Source organism: Coptis chinensis, chromosome 8, assembly GCF_015680905.1.
Source record: "Coptis chinensis isolate HL-2020 chromosome 8, ASM1568090v1, whole genome shotgun sequence".
NCBI classification, from domain to species: Eukaryota; Viridiplantae; Streptophyta; class Magnoliopsida; order Ranunculales; family Ranunculaceae; genus Coptis; species Coptis chinensis.
In genome coordinates this window covers 32,967,080-32,977,290 of record NC_141463.1, presented here as the reverse complement: position 1 = coordinate 32,977,290, position 10,211 = coordinate 32,967,080, and the positions used below count along the sequence as shown (strand labels likewise).

General features: G+C 34.7%; 1 protein-coding gene across 1 annotated transcript; it reads left to right on the top strand.

Moving 5' to 3' along the window:
- The first annotated feature begins 333 nt into the window (after positions 1-333).
- Positions 334-3,938, top strand: LOC147481161 (ATP-dependent DNA helicase pfh1-like). The gene is made up of 6 exons (XM_086578854.1): positions 334-825; positions 1,138-1,546; positions 1,959-2,025; positions 2,415-2,517; positions 3,623-3,710; positions 3,835-3,938. Exons 1-6 carry the CDS (start codon positions 334-336, stop codon positions 3,936-3,938), a joined length of 1,263 nt encoding a protein of 420 aa, XP_086434980.1.
- The last annotated feature ends 6,273 nt before the right edge of the window (positions 3,939-10,211 follow it).

Below are 10,211 nucleotides of genomic sequence, written 5' to 3'. Positions count from 1 at the left end.
TTAGTGATAAACCTATATTATTAATCACATAATTGGTCTAACAGCTATATTGTTAAGGGGTTAAAACTACAATTTTGGGATCTTATCAATGACTTTCCACACAAGCTTCGAACACTGTTCAACATTTAAGAACCTACCCCTGCTGAAGTGCAAGATTACAGTTTATTTCTTTTAAATGAGATTCTAATAGAGTCAGGTAAATCACTAGCTAATTTCCCTCCGATACCGATGCCTCTGTTAACTACCAAATGGAACTTAGTTGTTGCAAACCGTCTCATATGGGACCAACGACAATTTTAGTTTGACCCTTAAAATAAAATTGCACATAACAACATGGTACTCCTTAATGTAGAGCAAGAATTTTCATATAAATCAGTGATAGATTTGGTTTCCCAAAATGAAGGGAAGCTATTCTTTTTGAATGGAGCAGCGGGAACAGACAAAACTTTTGTCTACAACACAATTGCTGCTACGTGTTGTGCTGAGGGGCATATTGTTATTATGGTAGCTTCATCTGGAATAGCTTCATTATTGTTGGTAGGTGGTCATAATGCTCACTCAACTTTTCGCATCCCAATAGATATTCTTGATACCTCTATTTGTGGGTTCAGTAAGAATTCAATGCATGCCGAATTATTCAGGGAAGCTAAACTTATTATTTGGGATGAAGTCCCAATGCAAAACAAGTTTTGTGTGGAGGCAGTTGATCGGACACTCCGGGATATTCGTGACAATAATAAACCTTTCGGTGGAATAATAGTGGTGCTTGGTGGTGATTTCCGTCAATGCCTTCTAGTTATACCCAAAGGGGTTCGGGAACAGATTGTGCGTGCTTCCTTGCGGTCTTCCTTCATCTGGAATCACATTCATGTTCTAACTCTTGCCCAAAACATGTGATTAGAAAATGGAAACTCTACAAATATTGCGTTTGCAAATTTCTTAATGGAGGTACCAAACTTTGCATTTTCCCTTCTACTATTTTCCTTCATTCTAATATTCATTTGCATCCTTCTTTGTACAATTTTTTTATTCGTACTAATATCATTACTATTTTCTCCTTGCCACGCTTAGATAGGAAGTGACCCAAGTGAGACGGTTGAACTACCATTAACAATTCGATGATGTGCAAATCTTCAGGATCTTATTTCTACTACATATCCTCAGCTGAATCAAGCTACCATTGTTACACCCAAATATTTAACTGAGCACACAATTTTATCAGCATGCAATGATGATGTCAATGACATTAATGCAGCAACTTTAAATATGTTCCCAGGGGAAAGTACTCTCTTTCTAGTTGCAGACAAGATGGCAGACGAGGATGCAACCAATCCAACAAATATTAATCAATACCCAAATGAGTACTTAAACGTACTTGATCCAGCCGGCCTGCCACCATTTCGTCTCAACCTAAAAGTTGGCTGCCCTATAATGTTGTTGCGAAATATTGCTCCCAAAGATGGATTATGCAATGGAACCCGCTTGATGGTGGTCCAATGTCAGCCAAACATTCTTTTTGCAAGAATTTTAACTGGTGAAAAGGCATGTAATCATGCATTTATTCCAAGGATATCTTTGTCGCCGTCGTCTTCTGATTTTTCTTTTTCATATAACGAGAAGACAATTTCCTATACATGTTGCTTATTCAATGACTATAAATAAGTCACAAGAACAATCAGTGAAGTATGTGGGAATTGACCTTCGCACTGAAGTTTTCAGTCATGGTCAGTTATATGTAACCCTATCAAGGTGTACTTTTTCAGACAGAATCAGTATTCTCCTCCAAAGTCGAGAAATCATACCCCCAAACTTTGTATACCCAGAAGTCTTACTATAATTTGTAAGTTCTTTTCCCATTTACTTTAAGTAGTTTCTCATTGACTTCATAGTCATCAAATTTATACATGCAATGTGTATTGGCTCTGACTTGGTTAATGTGCTTCATTCTATTTATGTAGGTTTTGCGAATTGGAGTGTATTTCCATTTTGTCCGTTTCTACAGTGGAAACTTATTTACACACCTTGGTCAGTGACTTTTTTTACTAATTTGAATTTTTTAACCTTACATCAGCTGAATTTTTCATTATATATAGATCTATTTTCATTTCCTACTTAATGGTGATGTCTTTTTATGCTCTTTCAAACTTAAAGATCTATGCTGAACGATATTTTGAGATCCCTTAACCACAGAGCACCTTTTTAAGTGTGCATGCCTCGATGTTGATAAGTGACTACTTTTATATGATTGGTTTTTTTTTAACATTTAGCATTCAAGTCTGTTCTTTTGGGGTACTAATGTTCAATCAATTTGTCCCGTTTACAGAACTTGGAGTGTTGCATGTTCGTTATTTTCCCTTATTTCTCGTAAGCAATCTCCTGGGCTTTTACTTTGTTGATATCTGGATTTTCTTTAGCTGTCTCCTGGAAGCCTGGATTCATGATCATCTTATCCTTAGGTACATGCTTGCAGAAGGTCTTGGTCTTTCTGCTATTGTGTCAATATTGTTCACAGGAATGGTAAGTTGGTTTTCTAATTTGAAAATAATATCCTTGGTAGAAAGTCTATAACTACTGGTTATTTTGTTTTTTTATATTTGTGTTTCTTAATATTTTTTTTCATGTTATGAAGCACCTACACCTTCTCAAATCTGTCAGAAAACTCATAACGATTTGTTGCCGCTTTCTTCCATTTGATATCATCGTTAGCAGAAACTTTTGTGTAAGTGATTAGTAACAGTGCTTGGTTTCTTATTATTGTCGCATTACCTGATATTAATATTTTTAAGCTTTATTACATTTTAGTACCTATTGTGACCTAATCATATTTTTCTGCAGATTCATATATATGGGTTTTGATATAGCCATGGAAAAACATAGCTGATCACATGTTAGATTTATCTTCTTTTCAATTGTATCCTTGTAGTCTGATTATTTTTGACTTCATATATTTGTACATATTTTCCAAGCGTTTTTTTTTTTTTTTTTTTTTTTCCTTAACCTTTTGCTTTTGTGATCACTCTAGTTATTCATTGTCATAGCAAGGTGGGCATCTAATCTCTATTAGACCTTATGACTTCAATTTCGATTTTCCGTTCTTTTAGAAATGATGTTGTTGATATCAGCTAATCTATATTAGACCTTATGACTTCAATTTCAATTTTCTTTTCTTTTGGAAATGATGTTGTTGATATTATACTTGTACTATAATTGATTTGCTTGGTATCTTAAATCACTTTTTCATACCTAATTTAACTTGGGCCATTCTGTCTTGGTTGAATCAGCCTGTTCTGTCTTCAAAGAAATCAAAATTTTAATCACATGTTTTGTAACTACTTAAACAACTTTGTCAATTTTAATATGTTCCAAGTGTTTCCTTTTTGACTGATGACGAAGATTACGTTCCAAAGTAGAGGGGAAAAAAATGTAAGAATTGATAATCATGGATATATCAAAGTCACCACATGTAAGACGTAAAATTTGGTTTTCATAATTAATGTACCATTTGCGCTTGTAGCCTTCTTTCTCAAAGTATTATTAGAATTTTGTGCTTCGCATTTTAGTCAGGTCCAAAATATAAGATTTTGGTTCGTAAATATGAATGCATTTCTCTGCTTGTGTTCAGGGAATTACATGTGTTACCTCTAACCAGTTTGATATTCTTTTCCTGAAGGGCTGCAAATGTTTTTTCATGTGGATACTTAGTGAATCTGGTTCGACCAGCAAACCGACAAATACCCATCAAACATCAAAAGGCCCATTGGTATAGTGGTGAGAAGACAAGCTGTTGTCAATTGTTTTATGGAATTATACTTTTTGGTTTTTGCGAAATATCAGCAGTTTTGTTTGTAACAGGACTTAGAGGGGCTACGACTTTTGCCCTTGCTCTACAATCAGTTCATGAACTCCTAGATGGACATGGCCAGACAATATTCACATAATTTTGTTTCCTTCTCTGATATATGGTTGTGCTCTCACTGATCACTAATTAATTCTATATATGCTAATTTGTGTTTTTTTAGACACTCTTTTCTATTGAAAGAAGACACTGCCGCTTTGGCTTTCCATGGTATGTACTGCATCTTTTATAGTGCTTAATGTCATTGGACCGTCATTGTTGGGAATATGGGATTCAAAACACAAGGAGATAGTACGTACTAGGTAGCGCCGAAGGTGCGTCGAGGTTCATCAGTGTCGTACGGCACGGGCATACCCTAGTTTGATATACAAAATGAAAACCACCTTCTTCTTGCTATAGCTCAATTATTTTTTCAATCCTCCTACCTCTCCAATTTCACACTCCACTTTCACGTTCATTCTCGACAATCATATTATATGTATTATAATGTATGCCTTCATTAGGTCCCTACGAACGACAACCCTGTGATAATGCGCAACAGCCTAAATAATATGCTACATAGACTACAGAACTCCAAACATCAATTCAATATTTTCTAATACAGAGAATACAGAACATTGTAGTTGTTCCATACTTTTAATAGGGCATGAAACATCTGAGTACAAGATTTTTTTTGTGACCGAGGGGAATATTAACGTTAAGGAAATTGTATATCATAAAGCGATGGGTTTAGGAAGTAAGTTTATAAAAGATGTTGAATTCTTTCCCAACATGGAGAGAAACGAAATAATTGAAAAGGTTGTAGAATGAGTGAACCTCGCGCGAGTAAGGGATCCACATTGTGGAGGTATCAGGTTAATCATTATCATGAGTGGTGTAGATGAAGTTGAGATTGAGGACCGATTTCTAGATAAAGATGAATATCCTTTACCATGCAAAGGATGTCACGGAAAAAGGAAGTTGTAAAGGTTGCGAGCATATTCCCAAAAAAATCTAGGTACGCGTTCTATTTCTAATATATACATTTACAATACATTTCTACCACATTTTTTATACTATTTTTTGGTTTTGTAGGAAGAAAGTGCATTGTCCAGTCTGCTCTAACTGTAAAAATGCATGGTGTGTGGTGGGAGTGGAGTTGAAAATTGGTCTTAAGCTATGACTTTGCTGTGTTTATCAAAAAGAAATATGGGTAAGCAATACTTGGTCTCTTCAACAATTTAAGTCTTGTATTTTACGATTTACCATTTAAATATAATTAGAACATCTATAAGAATACAAACTAGGTTCAAACTATATTTTCAATGTCTTTCAAGAATTTGACAAAAAACTTGATAGAGATTTAACTGACCTAAATTAACAGGCTAATAAAATCCTATTTTACTTATAATAATACTCGCAAGCGCACAAGGTCTATTGTAGTAGGTGTGCAAATACAAGGTTGATCCCACAGAGAATACGTGTTGGGTAAAATTTAATATTAAAATACTACTTAACCTAATCCGAACTATATTGGTTTGTAGGAATAGTAGTTATTAACTAAAGCTAGTTAAACTATGAAAATAATAAAACTTATATTAAATACTTATAATGGAGAGGAATCTAGGACTGTTGAATCCACCTTAAACCGTTGTTTGTATTCTTAGAATTAATTCTAAAGTTCCATAATTTACACGAGTAGCATGAGGGAAAGGTAACCCTATCTTTCTCGATGATGTGAACGTGATAAATCTTAGTTAACATGTATCTTCTGAAAATTCAGCACTAATGATCAAACTCAAAAGATTACTCGTCTTCTTACGGCACGAATAATATCCAACTTTGACATTAACAATTAAAACAAGCTTTATCTAATAGCTACAACTATCAAACTATAATGGATGCATGACATACAATATGAAATATAGAGTTTTACTATGAGATGTGAACTTAGAAGATTTGTTTGAACATAAGCGTATTGGAAATCATTGATACTAATAAAAAAACACGGAACATTAGTCTAAGGCATCATCTAAGCCCTAGCTTGGATTTAGCTACATATCATAATAATAATAAGACAAAAGCTAAAGTAAGAGATAGATAAACTCATTGTCACGATGAGTTTGTTTCTTCCTTGCTCCAAGCTTCTACCTTCTTCTTCGACTCGCTCCGGTGTTGCTCCCAACCTCAACCTCACTCAAGATATCACCTGTTTATACCGTGGGTTGAGTCTCTCTCTAGTTCTCTCTACTCTACTTTCGAGCTCTCTCTCTTCTTCTTCTGTTTCTATCTTTTATGGTTCTTATGTTCTGGAGAGGCTCCCTAAAACTGCCTTTCTCTCCTGTTTATATATGGTTTTGGTAGAATAGAATTAGGAATTTCTCGTTCGGTCTCGAGATTTTCGGGATTCAATCCAACCAAATTGGAAAGAGACGTGTTGGGGTCTTTTCTTTTCTCTGTGCGTGATGCAGATGAGGGCGTGTGCCCTTGAATCCAGGTATAATGAAGGGTGCACCCCTTCAATTCAATTACTTTTCTGTCCTCTACATATGGGTTTGTTTTGGTTTTAATTTATTAAAGGAAATATTAGAATTGGAAAGGTTGTCGGTGTCGGTGTTCGATCGAATAAATTGGACTTTGAGATGGTTTACTGTTCATGAGAATCAAACATGGAATGGGTAAGGTTTATATGATCTGGTGGTTAGGTTGTATGGAAGGAATGATCGATGGGTTATGATGGTGTGGGTTTTGATTGGTTTATTGGTTGGTTCGATTTTGGAAGCTTGAATTGGAGGGAAGGTTTCTTGTTTGTGAGAAATGGGGAATGATCGATGGGTTTCCTGTTCCAAATAAACCAAGCCATATCCAAATGCAAATAGTGAATTAACCAACACTAGGCACCTCTGTTGAACTGTAAAATCAATGAACGCACTGATATCCCAAATCTCTGGAGTTTCATCACTTTTAATCAATTAACTCCAATTACTGCAAAATTACAAAAAACACACTAACTAAATCAAACAAATTAATTAAACGAACTAACTAATATAAAATTATGTGTAAATAATGTAACATTTATGTGCTTATCAATATTTATAATACTATTTGATATACTCGTGTCAGTTGATGTTGTGAGCTGTCATAGGTAGAGCCTAGTGTGTTTTGTGAGCATTATGTGTTATGCTCCCTATTAGAGTTGGTAAGGTTGTGCACCCTATATCTCTGTATCTATCATATATCTATGTTCGTTCATAACAGATTTGGTTGGCCTCTGTTGTTCTTTTCCCTGTTACATGATCTCTTTCAACAACTACTCCTAATATCTCATTTCCTCTTTATGTTGATATGGGTGAAAACAGGTTCAAAATGTTGTCATTTTGTTTCTTGGTTTTGGGTCTTGAAAAGGTCTGAAAAGAAGTTGTTTATCACCTCACCCACTTCCTCTATTTTAGACTTCCATTCACCTTATTAGCTTTGACACTGATATAGAGCTACTAGAACAAGAAGAGCTAGCTAGCTTGAAGCAACAACCACCTGAACAATACAACCAAAAACCTAGATCTGACTTATTCAAGGTCTTCCAAAAAAAAAAAAAAGTCTGCAAAATTGGAGAATAAGGTTTCACCAAAGGAGAAAACTGTAGGAACCGTTATTTCATAATGCAAATTTCTACAAACCGCAAAAACCATATGCAGCGGAATTAATGGGTTCTCACGATTTTGGATAGAAAACATACCTTTGAATCGGCTGTGATAACTCTAAGAATCCAATAGCTATGAATCCGAATCAACAATCAACCCCTTGATCTTCTGTTGTATTCCTTTAGAATAGATTGGACGTTCTGTGGGCAACGATCTACCAACCCCCTTCTTTCTCACAAAGCTAGATCCAATTTTGGATCTATCTTTCCTTGCCTCTCTTTTCAATCCAGTGAATAGTGAATTTCGGCCAAGAGAAAAAGGATTCTATTTATAGGATACAACAGGGACCATGAGGAGAAATTAGGGTTGGGCCTCCTGACGGGCTTAGGATTCCCATGTTCACCCAGAACACACGGCCCAAGTCCGTCAACAAATGGCTTATTCCACTAAAGGCCATTGTTGCACTACCGCCCTAATCCCAAATTACGTGTCAGCGTTTATGGGCTCCATATTATATGCTCGTTGATCTTCCCGTGTTTAAGATATCGAATGTCCATTGATTAAGTCAAGTTACTGACAACTACATTAATCAACTTCTTATGTCCTTGAGTAGTACCACTCAACCTTATTGTCATGTCGGAATAAATCCACCTGCAGGGTTTACATGACAATCTTTTTGAGCTCCTCAAGGGGACATCATCAACCCGACTTCCTGCGGGTCACGGATTCCTTCTATAATCAACAGCACACCTTACGTACAATGTCATTACCCAATCCAACAAGTTTGTTGATTCACAAATGAATCTCACTCATTGATGATTTAAAGCAATATACAATGCACGTAAGTGCCCGTTATTATATCCGGATTAAGAGGACAAACATCTATAATAACAGAGACTCTTGTTCTCTTATATAGTCAGTATAAAGAGAAACAACCTCACTTGGTCTTGTTCAATACACACAAAGTGTACTAGTGTAATCTTATAGTCAAGATAGACTAATACCAGATTATACTACAACCGTACCAATAGTTTGTCCAAATCCATATAGGTTGTGAACGATTACTTATACTTTATAAGGTACTAATGATATGATCTTCTATGTGTTCACACCATATCATCTACAACATAAAGTATTAGACACATGTATATAACTAATAACATATATAATATGCATAACATTTGCCCATATGATTCTCATTCAAAATATAAAGAATTAGAGTTAATACAAAAGTAATGCTTTTAGTATATAACCCTATCAAAAACCAAGGCCCCCATAATCAGATCTCATGAAGTGCAAAACTTATGATGTCGATCACCCTATGGATTGCAAAAACACTTATAAGAGCGATTTTTTCTTCTTCATCGCGGCTGCAATGAGAAGAAAGAGAAGCTAACAGGGGGTTGAGAGAAGAATGAGGAGATTTGACAAAGAATTTGAGGGGAAAAAGGGTAGATTGGATCTAGGGTTTTTTTTTTCAAAAAAAAAAAGGAGGGGTTTTCAGTCGATGTTAGCTGGGCGCACAGCGTTTTGGCGCCGCTATCGGGGAATGAACCCGGGTTCTATGTATTTTCTTTTCAATGTATGTTTCATTAATGAACTATACACTATGTTTAATTAATCGAGATAATTCATTCTATTGAAATACAATTACCAATAAAATTAAATTAAAATACATAGTAATATAGTCAAATATATAGGAAACAAACTAAAAGGAAATACATCACACTTTGGAACTTCATAGTTCACTTGTTTGAATTACATAAAACACAACTGAAATTACAAGATAAACTTGAAGGACATAGTTCATTCCATTCACTTTCATTTTTTTTCCCTTCCCTCTCTTTCTGCATCCGACGAACTTGGATCATAAATTTGTGTTGGTGCATTGGGAATGTTCTCTTCGAAACCAATTAAATTCCACACATGTTGAACTAAGTCCTTTTGAAGATTATATTATTATGTGTAACTTCATTTCTATTTCTTGCTATTTCTTGAACTACTTACAGTTTTGGGTGTTTATCAGTGTCATCACTCAATAATCATTAAGATGAGGCTTTTGGTTAGATTCTCACAGGATATGAAACTTATTGTTCTAACCTTGGTCTCGAAAACTCTTTACTATATACAATCAAATGTTTATGCATGTCATTCATGAAAAGATACAGAAACTATTGCACGTATATTAGTGTAAGTTTGAAGAACGAATCCTCACTCTATTGCTATAATGAGACTTCTAAACTTTTATTCATCATAGAAAAAGGAAACAAGGCTTTTAATACTAGACAGAAAAATATTTTTGGTCTTTTTCGAAATTTTTTTTTTAAGAAAGGAAGAAATTTACTATTATATCTAATATAAGAAATGCTTAGTTTTTGCAAATGTTACTATACCACCCCCAAATAGAAATATGTTTTGTCCTCAAAGTATGAAGAGATGAGCAAAGAGATTACCATAGAAACATGAGCAAAAACGGCTATACACCTGTATTATATTCTTCATGATGAAAATATACCACCTCCAAATAAGTTTAAGGCGTGGGTTATTTGATATAGAACAAGAAATACATGGTTTATTGTACTAGTAGGTTACGTAATTATTCTACTATGAATTTTTGGGTTTTGTATATTTATGAAAAACATATATAATGTAGAAGATCTAACATGCATGCATGATTATTATTATACTAATGATTGAAGAAATAAAAAGTGCGGAATGTAAAGTATGTAAACAAC